Here is a 13,838-nt window from a genome sequence, read left to right as displayed (position 1 = left end):
AACACACAATACAAAGTATGCCACATTCATATCTCTAGGCGTAACTACGCAAAAATCATTTTCCTCTCCCTCGAGACTAAAAATTCATTGCCTGTATGTACCTGTAGAAGTAGAGTTTTTCAAATAACCATCAAGAAGAGGTAGAACATCCTTGTAGTAAGGCTGCATTATATGTCTGGGGATGTGAGCTGACCAATCTTCCAAAGCGTCCAGTCCCAGATCAGCCATTGGGGTACAACTAAGGCCCAGCTTAAATGCATTCTACGTGTCAAATGTAAAACGATCAGTCTTTCATTTTTATTGACTACTATTATTTAAAGGTAAAATAAAAACATATTTCAAAGCATTTAGCGCACAATACATCTTCCTTCTTAGTAACTTTCGTCTGCTTAACATTTCACTCAACATCAGCACAGGAAATATATATTATATTGCAACACAGGCAGTAACAGAGACACCTTACTGCAAAAGCAAATTCTGACAATTTACTTGTTTATCCAGAAAGTCAAGTATTCTATCTCACTGAAGACAGTGCAAAGCTTAACGGTTATCTTACTTACTCAACAGGATACTAACTTTGCTCCAGAATTTTTGTAGGTGTTTTAGGGAAAAAAAAAAAAAGTGTTAGCTGTACATCACTTTGACCCACCTGCAGTGCAGGAATATATGCTGTGATATCAAGCATGATGATGTCATGTGGTAAAGAGAGCAAAAAATGAAGACAGGATGCCAATAACTCATCTTTATACTGTTTCATTTTTGCTGTAACCTAAAATTCAGATAAATAGGTCAAGAACAATCATAAACCTTACAAGAACTTGATTTAGGTATATCACTACCCAGGTAAAATACACAACTCAAACCCAATACTGGAATCTCATTCACCTGCAGATGGTTACCAGGCAGTATTTAATGCACAATTATACAGTTATTTCTCAATTGTACATCAATAAATGACCAATATGCCTCTTCCAACGTTAAGTAAAAAAGAGACAGAAAAAACCCACTATGTTGCGTAATTCAAACAGCTGAAATACTTCTATCATATATTTCTCAGATTTCTCAGATGTAATTTTGACTGAGTCATTTATGCTTATATTCAGACTAAGAAAGTTAGCCAGCAAAATAACTTACCTCTTTTCCAAACTTTACAAACAGTGCAAAGCAAGACCTCTTTTCTGGGTCTTCAGGACATTTTCTGAGACTGTTTGGACTGACACCCTACCAAACAGAAACCACAAGTCAACAGTATTAAAAAATGTACTACACAGTACAAATATGAAGCACAAGTTGAACTCAAAATAAATACATCACTGTCCCGTATGAAATGGTGAAAACTTGAAATGTACATTTGTTTTCTCAATGCTTAGAAACTAACACTAGTACCGTGCACTGACAGTCAACTTTTTGGAATATGCTTAGTATTACCCAAAATAAACAAGACACATAGGACTGAAAAATAACTTTTCAATGGCTTAATTTTCTCCTTGCTCTCCCATCTAACAAACCATAAAAGAAAAAAAAAAATCCCTAATAGTGGATGCCCAGGTGGCAAGAATGCAGGTGGAATAAGAAAACAGCAATTCACAACATCATCTACAGTACAAGCACCTATACCAATGAGTTCCCAAATTTGCTTCACTTGGTGCCATGACCAACAGTAGCAGGGACAGTTCTGGGCTCTGTGGTGGGCTACACACACAATGGGATGATGCACCATCACTTTACAATAGCTTCCATACCGCAAATGGTGCATCATATTTCTTGTGGAAATCAGTGACTGGAATACAAGTATATTTAGAAGTTGAGTAATTAACCCATACATGTGTCTGCTGTTCTGGCTAGATTGTTTCTGATATCCAAGCTATCTTCTGTACCGTCTGCACTGCAATGGTATTTCCTATCCCTCTGTTCACCCAGCTCAGGATTTTGGAAGGAGCATTACACATGACTATATATGAAGAACTGCACCATCATTAATACAACATGTTACCCCTCCATTGGGAAAAGAGATCTCACCTCAAAGTATTTTATTTTCTTGGCAATTTTCATTGTAACAGAAAGCAGCTTGTAGAATCCACTAATAAGAGGTAGTCTTGTTGAATATGTAATAAGCTCATAACCAAAGGAATATACCCAAGGGTTAAAGTATTCAACATGCTTCTCTGGAAGTATCTCTCTAAAACAGATGCACAGAAAACATACAGGGGTAAAAAAAAAAAAAAAAAAAAAAACTGAATAAAATATTTGTTTGGGGTTTTTTTGTGTCAAACTTTCAAGTAAGTACAAGAAAGAAGTATTGCTATAACAGAGTCACTCCAAAGACAGTGAGGGAATAATTACATGCTGCCTTCTGAGGCAAGCATAGGAAGATTTTTATTTTGCTTTACAGTGCAAAACCATTTCTTCCTCATTACATCTCGTTATTAAATTTATACAAACACACATACTCACATAGCACATTTCATTACCGAGACTGCAGTATTGCTAGGGGAAATCAACTGGACCTTCACAGGTAAACAATGCTGTACCTTTCACTTAATGCCCCATACTACTTTATGAGGACTGTATTTCTGGTCTCTGAAGTATTTGGTATAGATGGTCAGTATAACACACAAAGTTACAACAGATACTGAAAGACAATTACACCCACATAATGAAAGCTAATTGCTTGTCTCCTGTAGTCTTTAAAAAAACCGAGCTGATGAGCTAGGATGTTTTTACCTATGACCCAGATGTCTGAAACACTCTTACTGTCTCCCTGCTAATCAGCTTGTGCATTTTGAAATATGCTATATCATCATAAGTCAGAAACAGGCACCTTAAATAAATCTCACTTCAAATTTCTTCCAACCACTTTGTAGCCTCCAAACTACATAAAAACATATTAATACCTGCAGAATTCCACTAGATTTATAAAGGCAATAAAATCTGTTGGCTTCGTTGGCTGAAGGTTTGAAGCAGGGTCAGAAGTAGGCCAAACCAAAGCACTGTCAGTTTCATTTTCATCCTGAAAATAAATATTGAAGCAAGAACACTGGATCTGTGACAACACAGAAAGCATTTACACCTTTTTCCCAGATAAACAGTCTCCTCCTCTTTTTCTAGCTGCTAGGAGCTAGTCTGACGCAGCCAAATGACTAATAATTGACACATCAATAATTCAAAGAAATAATATAGGTTGCTTGCTCATAAGGAAAAAGCAAGTAAAAAAATGAAAACCACTGGATGCCAGAGTAGGCATCACAGATTCTGTGAACTTCTTCCGATTCTGATGCTGCCATCTCCTAACATTGCAATGCAATACCCAGAACTATAAAGTAAAACATTTTGACTAGTATGAACGTTACTTCAAGGACACTATGAGGAGGTATATAAGCATAATGAAAACAAAACAGGGAATGTGATTTTGGTTCCCCTACAACAGCAGAAATTAATGGACAAGTCATCAGGTCTCACCTGTTCATTAACATCCAGTTTCTGAACAGTCAGGTCCAACTTCTCAATAATCTTCAAAATAGATTTTATAAGTTCATCGTACAGCAAGCGCTTCAGAGACTGCAGCGGTGAATTTGCAGTAAGAAAGTTTTCATCTTCAAAAACACATTCCTTCGTAGGAGGAAAAAGTTCATGTTTCAAAACACCAGTGAGACTTATTTCTTGAATTTACAAACCAAGATTTGAATGATTCAGAGAATTTGGTTTTAGACATTCCTCAGCTATAAATTCACCCGTTTAATTCATTTATCAGCCACAAAATCCGACTAAATCCAGGAAACAGTTGTTCTACAGCATGACATTTGGAAAAGGTCTAGGGTTAGAAAAGCAGTGATAAGACTCAGGATTACGTCCCCTTTTGTATTTCCATGTTAACTATGCTTTTACCTTCATTGTGTCACAGTTCAGTAGACTTCTAAAGAGATACAGATAGTCCTTATACGTTGGTACTTTCCATCTCCCTCTCCCACCCTCTCCAGCTTCACGTGAGTCTTCCAATCCAGAAGTTTCTTTTCCAAAAAAATCCTGAAAGGACACACAGTATTTTTCAGAAACACTGCATATGTAACTACCTGACTCAAGCCAAAACACAATGTAAAATTACTTCTGCAGATAGAAACATGAAATGTTTAGCTTTCTCATTCAACCAACCTGAAAAGAGCACAAAACAACCAACTCCTTTCAAAAATCTCTAAAGCTCTTCTCCTTCCAGTGGTCAGTTATTTGAGAAACTTTATAGTTATCCTGCTGCACAGGATTAAAAAGCTTCAAAATCCTCCCGTAACACAACATTCAGTAAAACTTTTAAAGTGTCCAAAATTTGTTAACCTGGAAGAAAGCTAGATGACTTTTAAGTACAACCTACTTTGTTACAGACAACCTGAGCAAACAAGAAGTGCAGAGAACAAAAGTCTATTTCCTGTTATTTTTTTCATTCAGTACAAGAGGCACATCCTCATTACGCTGAGCAGACGTAGGGACCAGAGACTAGTAACAGCTGAGCCACAATTCAAAATGGATGGTACTATTTTTGCTTCTTTGGGCCTTCCCCTGTTTACTAGGCTAGATCTTCAAGAACTGGAATGTATATTCTAGGAAGCTAGATGAAATAAATATGTTTAAACAGTTATTTTACCTTTGAAAACGTGATTGGCTTGGAGAAGATTCTGATTAATCCCTGATGCACTGAAACAAAAAAAATAATTGCCTGAACAGACTTAAAAAGGTACAGAATCCATATCACTCATTACGTTAGCTACGAATTAAATCAGTCTTCTATTTTCTACTTTCTGTCAGGATGAGGGAGAGGCAAAAGAACACAGATTTTTCTTTAAGGACAAATGTAGCCAAAACCAGAGCCACAACTCTAGGATGTTTCACAGGGAACCAATTCTGAACTTGCCTCTTACTACTTTTTCTCAGTACTGCCTTGACTTTTTCCTGAGTCTGAATGCAGTGATGACCAAGACATTGTCCATAATGCCCGTATTAAAAAAGGCAACAACTCCCAATGAGTCTCATAGACATGGACTTAAGATCTCCTAAGATCCCAAATCAAGAACATGGAAAACAATGAAAATGCCACAGCAATAGAGAAAAGCCACCATAAATAACTGAAAGAAATTAAAAATAATTTCTGAAAATCATTATAGTGAAATGTCAGCATGCTGGAGGCTACTAGAATTGTCAGCTACCAATGCTGACACATTCATTATTACATTCGCAGGACTGTATCTGACTAACGACATATTTAGAATTTTCATTTTTACTATGTACAAGTTCCAGAGCATAAAAAGATTGCATTTCTAATAGAGATGACACTCACCCTACTTTCTATGATATTTTGTAGGGGTAACTGAAAGGGTATTGAACAGACTTTTGTGCATTTTTCTGTGAAGTCCCTTTCTCCCCACAATCCTTCAGAGCAGGAACATAAATCTTATGTTTAAACAGATTATCACAAAAATACATTCTCCTGCCCTTGATGATAGCCACTCTGTCATCCAAAACAGTTGTTAAATGTATTCCTTAAGTGATTTAACAATGGATATTGAAAAATAACACAATGAGAACCCTAAACCTCCATTATTAGAGGAGGGGAAAAGCTTCATTTTTGACCCCAAATGGCTATTACACTTATCTCTCTTAGAAATAGTTAATCAATTTAGGGGAAAAAAATCCAAACCAAAAAAACACACCCCCCCTCAAAACACAACAAAGTTAATATCACAGACTCACCCACAGTGCTAATAAAACTCCAGAGAACTGGACCTTTCCCTGAGAAGGCTAGAAATAACTTTATTATAGATCTGCAACAGACTAACTGCATTTTTTCACTGTATTGTGGAAAGCTATTGATCTGCAGCACAACTAGATGTTCAAGAACTGGAGTGTATACTTCAGGAACCTAGAAGAAATAAAAACAAACACCCATTATGCAAAGACAATGATTATAACTCAGTATCAATGTGAAGAATTATGCTAAATTATTTCAGCAAGATTCTTTGTTACAAGAGTTTACATCATGACCTGCTCTGAGAACAATGAAAGACTTCGCAAGTGAATTCATCTTAGATATAAAAAAAACAAAAAACAAACAAAACAAACAGAATTATGAACACATTATGGAAAGTAGCTCCTGAATAGATTAGTGCTTCGGTGGAACCAGTCTTAAGCTTATTAGAAAAGTACCAATTTAATTAAACAATAACAACACAGCAGTATAATCTGTTCATCCTTAACAATCTGAATACAGAATGTAAGTGAAAGTCTCTTCTCTGCCCCAGCCTTACTTCCCAGCTCCAGCTAGGATCCAGAAAGCCCTCATTAGAACACAGACAGCATAGCATCACAGGAAAATCAAAGTATCAGCCTCAGAGAACACGCTAAGTATCAGTACCAAAAGAAAAAGCAGCAATAGAGTGGTATAAACGCATAACAAGAAGGATAAGGCTAGGTCCAAATAAATAGCTTCACCTAAACTAAATAAAAACCTATTCACATCTGGCTATCATGGTTACAATGATAGCATGATCTGGCTATCATGCATTACAATGCACTGTAGCATTTTATCTAGTATATTCTGTGCATTTTCTTTACTCAAATAAAATCCAATAAAGTATTCTCCTGATATTCTTCCCATCCTCTAGGACCTAAATGTCATCGTATTTCAGATAAAGAAACACCTGTAAGTTCACAGCTACTATCTCCTTATACATCCCTAGCTGCAAAAAAAGAATTGACTAAATACTCCACTTACTCTATCTATATGGAATATCACGCTTGCAATGGACTGGAGGAAACTTGGTAGCTGATACAGATGGTCATCTATTGCTTCTGCTTCTGTGAGGTACATTTCCTTACAACGCTGAAGGAGCTCAACATACATGTCATCAACATCCTTAGAATGTATAGCTTTACAGGGCTTAGAAAGAGAAAATAAAATACTGATTTAGCAACTTTGTACAGTCAAGCAAACATATGCTATAGCACTAAAACCCAGCCAAGTCTTCACTGAACCATAATAAAAATAATCTTTTAATTTTTTCCAGGAACTCAATACGTCTGAGTAAACTAACTTTAAGCATTCCACTTGCTACATGTATGAGACACATGGTACCTGCAATGAACTAAAATAATAGTTCACTGATGCAGTGTAATTTACTATAAGAGTACTTGAACTTTCAGTGACATGATTTCAAATCCAGCCTGTAAGACTGGAGTTTGGCTGTAAATATCTTCAATATGGCATTATGGATACTAATATTCACTTATATTTTGACCTAGCTGCATTAAAGTAGTAAGTGGCTTACCCAATTATCATTCACAGGCTACTACTATTTAACATTTAACCCAGCAGCCCAAATTCTGAACTTTTGTTGTGCTGGGATCTGTACAAACAGAGGATAAAGACTACTCCTAAACTAATGAACAAGCGGAAAGCATCCCAAACAGTACTAGAGGGTATGCAATAATGCTTACAGATTTCTATAGAATGATTTGTAAATCACAGTATTTAGCATGAGCTAGGTCAAAAAGCAGTCTTTGTGGAAAAGGAACCAGGTCACAGGCAAGAACTGTAGTAGGGAACTGACCGTGGAAAAAGAATGGACTGATTTAGGTAATGACAGAATACTAGAGTTAGGCTAAAAGTTGCATCTAGTCTGTCTAAAAACATGCTGACAAAATTAAGACTATCCATTTATCGTTTGTAGAACTGCAACTATTACTTTAAAATTATTTGAGCGATTAGACAGTAAAAGAAATATTCTGCCTTGAAACTGACTCAATCACTGAACTTGTGTTCAGGCTAAGGCCACTACTTGCAGTAGCAGCAAGACTCTGCTTCCTCACAACCTAGCATGATGTTTGGCCAAGATTTAGTCTAAACAGGCTAACAACTACTAGTGTGTCTTAACATATTAAATATTTATAGGTATTGGAGCATTAAGATCCCTTTTTCCTCTTAAAATTTGCAGTATTATCCTATGTCTGTATTTACATTATGCCATTTCAATTAACTTCTTGTGTTCTGTAACAGGTATTTTTAACAAGGTTCTTTCAATTCAGTAATTTGAAATACTTCATTTTTTTCTGGAAACAATACCTTTAACTCAATTCCTTTCTAGCTCATATCATAGAAGAGGAAGACTAGGTTTCAAAGCACATTGAAAATTCTACAAGACAAATGCACTCTGCTCAAAAGGTAGCAAAATGGGAAGGATTCAGCTAGTAACCAGCTATTCTATCACATTTCTTAACCTTCTCTAAATAATCTTTGAGATTATTTAACCTAATCTTTCCTTTGAGAGAGAGAAAAAAAAAGGAATGTCTAGAATTTTGTTATATAAAAGTTGGGGTACCACCGTCAAGCACATAGGCTGCAGATACAAACACACCATCTTTTCTTTACAGAACCTTAACTTTACTTTTATATTCCTGTTTTAATTGACTACTGACAAAAATTGGATGTTGGCTCTTAATGGTGCCTCCTGACAAATATATCTGCCCTCCACATAAACGTATAAGCATGGTTTCGTTTTTTTCATTTGCAGTTGTTTCACAGATTACCTCCTACTATCCTGCAGTTAGCAGCGCATTTTGAGTGTTCTGGCTGAGATTCCTGCTCTGCAGGAAGCATATCTGAACTGCTTCCAGAGCAGAGCTGGCCTGGATCTACCATCTGAAATGCAGACAGAGCTAACGAGGTCTTGTCTGTACCTAAGTGATTAAGCACATCCTTAAGTTTTGTGACAGCTGTATATGAAGCCCCTGGTTTTTCCACTTCAGAACTAGCGCACAAGCAGAAGTAACCACAACCCTCAGTGCTTCAAGTGCTCCCACTAAATTCAGTAGGTGTTTTAATAATTTTCAACCACAAAGTATTTTACAGTGTAGCTAATTAAGTTCAACACTAAATCCAGAAACAGTAGCATTCCCTATAAAACAAGCTGCGTAAAATTGTAAAATGAATGATATATGAATCCTAGCTTTAAATCCATCCAGGACGCTCCTTTATCAGAGTAAGTTTCCTGCACATACTGCTGCAAAAAGCCCATATCCACGAATAGCAATGGACAACTCTCTGTTGCTCGAATCCATTCTTCTGATGATTCCATAGAACTGCTCCATGAAGAACTGCAATGTGCTCTTGTGTAGCTCTGCATCCTTAGCTACCATTAAAGAAATCTGTAAAGCAGATACAAAAATTTCAGGATTTCCAGAAACATGAGAAAAGCCACAAAAAAATTACAGCAAATCTTAGAAGACTCTTAGCTCATAATATGAAGCACTTCAAACAAAATAATTATTTATTAAAGAAATTCACTGAACTTCCAAGCACCAAATATCCCCACTATCTCAAGAAATTTGACTTTTCTTTAGTCTCAGAGATCTCAGTGAAGTTACGATACCTGCTTGAGGAACGAATCCAGTGCAGAATGACTGGCTTTCTTCAGCTCCTGATTTGTGTGGCCACACCATTTGCACATTGCTTCAAAGAGGGAGACATAGTTGTCTAGGAGCAAGGTACCAAACTGAGCAGCATGCCAGCTGAACAACTGTAAACCAGCTGCAATTTAAAAACAATTCTCATTAAAACCCAGACTTATATTCCACATTCCAAAAACAGACCAGACTACAAAAGTCCACATTAGGACTTCAGATAGGTATACCTACCATGACTGGAGGTATAAAATGTATTCTTCTAGCCATTACAGTATCAGTATGCAAACATTAAGAACTTAAGCATAAAAACAACCCCCTAAAATCCTCTTTTTTAATGTACGCCAATTTGGAAAGCACAGCTGTGTTCTGAAGTAATTTATATTAACAGTGAAAAAGAAAGGGACTCTACTGGTTACAAATAATAAAACTCGATCGCACAGTTCACAAGGATTTGGTTTCTGTGGTCAGGATGTGTGCCCAAGTCCCCTCCTCCAACAAACTGCAATGCAGACAAATAGGGAGTTCAGAATATAGGTAATTTCACAATCCCAGATATAAGCATAAATGAAATTTCAAGATGCCTAATGAATTTTTTTTTTGGCAGACTATCTTTAAAGAGGGTTTTACCCTTCACAGTTGCCAGGGGTCTAGTACTCAAACCTTGCAGTTTTGCAGTTTCTGCATGAGCCACTCACATTTCACAGGCCAATTTCTTATGCTCTTCATGAACTTCATTTGTTCCAAATTTCCTTCTCCTTCTTCCAGTGAAATTCCCCTTCTCTTTCTATTTTTTTCCTTTAACCCAATCCACCATCTTCTCTTCCCTAATTTGCTACATTCCTCTAATTTCTACTCTTACCACGATTCCCTTCTCATACCAGGGTTTTGTACTACTCCAGAGGGCCAAATGGCATCAAGTGTAATGCTGCTGTTCATAAGCTGATTAGACCTTGCCTAGTCTAACCAAATACATGTTTAACTCTTCAGATTCCACCTTAAAGTACACCAGCTTTGCTCCCCAATCAGCTTAGAAGACTGAAGACAGCCAGTAGAGAATAAACAACTCCAGACAGAAGACACCATTGTAGGTATGGTATCCACCTCAGCACGAACTGAAATAACGTACAATCTTACCTAGATGTACTGCGTATCGTCTCTGATCAACCTGTAATATCAGAAAAGGTTTGTCATATGTGATTTATTCTTCATCAGGGCTAATTCATTTATGTGGAACAATTAACATGTGGCAGATTTACCTGTGGGTTGATTGCCTTCACTGCATAATCAAAAATCTCCTTTGCAGTCTGAGGATCTGTGAAACAATCCAATAATGAGTATTTCACTATTGACACACAAGAGGTAAAGACAAAGATATTTTTGTCCAAAGCTTGGTATGAAGAAGCAATATTGGAAAGCCTTACATATCTCATTTCAAGAGGCAGAGATGCTTTTTCCTGAAATACTCTTAAATTTGAAAAAAAATTGTACATCTATATTCACTGATTTTTCTGAATACCCATGTTTTAACAGACATGCCTCTTCTAAAGGAAACATATCTCTGTATAAACCGCATTCCAGCTTCAATGTGGATCTCACAGCTGCCCAATCTCTGGTTAGAAAATAGCACTTCAAACATTTACATACAGAAACACACTGATGAAGCCACTGTACACAAAGACAGACGACAAGGACCATGTAGCTGGATAGGCCTTGCTTTTGCATAAACCATATACCAGTGGGGAAATTTTCGTTCTGAGTTCACAGCAAGAAATGGTGCTGCTTGCTGGCTGTATAATGATTAAAATGTATCAAATTGTGTAACTGTCTTTCACATAGAAAAAGAACATACCTTCATCCACAGATTTAGTAAAGTTGTACATGAGTGCAACTAGTCCCCTCAGACATCCTGCTACAACAGGTAGCTTGGGTCCCCTTGTAGCTGATGTCATCTAGAAAAAGTGGGAATTGAAAAAAATATTATCCTCAAGCTAAGATAAATTTACATCAAGGCTTCCCAGCTCCTAAAAGTGTAGGTAAAATAACATATTCCAACTTAATCTAGTTATGTCAGCACCCACCTCTATGAACACAAGCCCACAGAAACATCTCCTACTCAGAAGTTTCATATCATTTGGGAGGGAGTTTAACCGCAGAAGCATAACAAATCCTTTGAAAAGCATGAAATATGTTCCACCAAGACCAACCATAGCAACACTTAGATAGCACACACTAATGTCTTACAAGTGCAGAATATAGGAAGGTAAAGTTCAGCAGAACTGTGATATTTACCTGAAGTGCATGGATTTTGCAGCTAGTAGAGACCAAATCAGAAACTACCAGTGCATGGCAATGTAACTTTTCCTGGGCACTACTGCAATGATCATCACGTGCCATCTTCTCTCACAGTAAATTGGTTAATTCGCTGTCACTGATGGCCTTGAATTTTTACTTTGAAAGCTTCTCAGAACCAGAGAATACAAACTTTAACAGTCCTTAAGGAAGCATTTATGATTGTCCAGTTAGATCCCTACAAATTGTACTAGTTACAATAGTACTCCAACATACAGCACTACACACATCAAAGGAAAAAAACCAAAGCAATGCAAGAGTCTGAAAAGAAATTCCAATCATACCTGTGTTTTAAGCTCTCCCAAATAAGCTCGGAATAGTTTTTCAGAGTTGTTAATCATGTCACTAGGCTGGACCTCTCCCAAAACTCCCAAAAGCTCATAAATCTTCTCCAGTACTAGAAAGTAATTTAATATTATTAAATTACTGAAATCATTATTTTGCATTTCCATTGCAATTCCTACATAACTTGCAACCATGAGAAAACCATCCCTGATGGTTTAATTTTAATTGGTGATTAGCATGTGGGAAAGACTGCTCTTTATGATGTACATACATACATATATCTACATACTATGATGTGAGATGCATCCTCCTCTCACATTAATAAGTTAAACGCATTTACTCTTTTTAAACGTGGCTTAGAAAACGGATTAATAAAGGCCATATCCACTGAGGAAGCATTTACCACTAATCCAAGTTTGCTGTTGGCCTTGAGGTTATGCTGGGTCTTTTAAGTACCATCAGGGTTAAGACCAACAGCTAGCAGAAGTTTCTAGGCTTGAGTTCAGACTAAAGGGTTCTACGCAGGCACAGGAAGTTTTGTGAGGGCTAGACCTGCCAAGCGAAGATTTCAGCTGTAACTAGCCAAGACAATCAAACTAGAGCTCAGATTAGTATGCTCAACATCATAAATAACATAATAAAGCAAGGCAGCTCACATTAGGGGTGACCAATGCGGGAACTATCACACTAAAACTGCAGCTCTAAGGACAAAACTGGCCGGGGTTGGAATAAGGTTACAAAGAGCTTTAGCAACCGAGCTGGTGTTTACATGAACTTTGACAGGGACAGGCAGCCTCTGCTTTTGATAAGAGCACCCGCTGGAGGGACCAGGACTACTCTTAAGGCTCAAAGTTATAGGGCTATGTGGGTGTATAGTTATAAAACAGGTATAAGAGTAACTTCAAAGGTTCAGCTACACCAAGTTAGCAGTGAACCTGGAAAACCAAAAAAATCTAAGAGCCTAGCAAAGTTAAGTTGGTTAATGACAAGAAAGCTGGAATTACTTTCAGGATTTAGGCATTCAGGGACTAATAATAACAGATCAGACATAATAACAGATTAGACATACAAATACCCTTTTATGTCGGGAATCCGAAACCAGACCTGTGCTTAAATTCAGTATGAATTGCGACCACTAAATTCAATCACATGATTTCTCCCGCATGTTAGCTCATACATATATACAAGTCTGCTAAGAAACAGGTAACTGCATGATCACGATCAAAAGACCTGAACAAATTTTACTAGCTCTAACACGACAGCTACCATTTTTAAACACATTGGCCATGGGAATAAAAATTATACATTTTCATGGGATATAATCCAACAAAAACTGAATGTAAATAAAACAAAGGACATTGACAGAAAAACTAAAGCCTACCTGTATCAGGAACTTTACTTTTTGTGGCAAGTTCCCCATAAAATTTATTAAATATCTCCCCAACTTTCATTTCTTCCATCAGACAGGAACGTCGTAAACTTTGGAGCAACTAAGATAGATTACAAAAATTGAAAATTTAGGAAAATCATTAATATCACTACCACAATCCTACTTGGTTAGGATTTGTTCATATAGTTCACATAGTTCATATGTGTAACTTAAGATGAAGTATGCTATTCAATGAAAGAGATTTAAGGTGACTGGTCCAGGAAAGAGTACTGGCATGAAATCTACTTTAAAAACAAACTACCTTCCTATATATGTATAAATATAAAATTTATAATTTATATTATAAATATTATACATAGATTATCTACAT

At 36.7% G+C, this 13,838-nt stretch overlaps 1 protein-coding gene across 1 annotated transcript in view; it reads right to left on the bottom strand.

Annotated features, from left to right (window-relative positions):
• The window catches only part of PRKDC (protein kinase, DNA-activated, catalytic polypeptide), an 86,391-nt gene that overhangs the window by 70,742 nt on the left and 1,811 nt on the right, over window positions 1-13,838 (bottom strand). Inside the window, exons 4-20 of the mRNA XM_019473760.1 lie at window positions 13,460-13,568; window positions 12,078-12,190; window positions 11,294-11,393; window positions 10,701-10,756; window positions 10,579-10,609; window positions 9,411-9,568; window positions 9,040-9,186; window positions 6,758-6,922; window positions 5,737-5,905; window positions 4,634-4,683; window positions 3,886-4,023; window positions 3,460-3,609; window positions 2,895-3,010; window positions 2,020-2,179; window positions 1,135-1,221; window positions 650-769; window positions 102-261 (exon numbers count right to left, since the gene is read on the bottom strand). Coding sequence (XP_019329305.1) covers window positions 102-261; window positions 650-769; window positions 1,135-1,221; window positions 2,020-2,179; window positions 2,895-3,010; window positions 3,460-3,609; window positions 3,886-4,023; window positions 4,634-4,683; window positions 5,737-5,905; window positions 6,758-6,922; window positions 9,040-9,186; window positions 9,411-9,568; window positions 10,579-10,609; window positions 10,701-10,756; window positions 11,294-11,393; window positions 12,078-12,190; window positions 13,460-13,568 — 2,029 coding nt within the window. The remainder of the gene's footprint in view (window positions 1-101; window positions 262-649; window positions 770-1,134; window positions 1,222-2,019; window positions 2,180-2,894; window positions 3,011-3,459; window positions 3,610-3,885; window positions 4,024-4,633; window positions 4,684-5,736; window positions 5,906-6,757; window positions 6,923-9,039; window positions 9,187-9,410; window positions 9,569-10,578; window positions 10,610-10,700; window positions 10,757-11,293; window positions 11,394-12,077; window positions 12,191-13,459; window positions 13,569-13,838) is intronic.

Source organism: Aptenodytes forsteri, unplaced genomic scaffold (genome assembly GCF_000699145.1).
Source record: "Aptenodytes forsteri isolate BGI_AS27 unplaced genomic scaffold, ASM69914v1 Scaffold23, whole genome shotgun sequence".
Taxonomy (NCBI): Eukaryota; Metazoa; Chordata; class Aves; order Sphenisciformes; family Spheniscidae; genus Aptenodytes; species Aptenodytes forsteri.
Note: the sequence above shows the minus strand (reverse complement) of the source record. Positions and strands in the feature narration are given on the sequence as shown.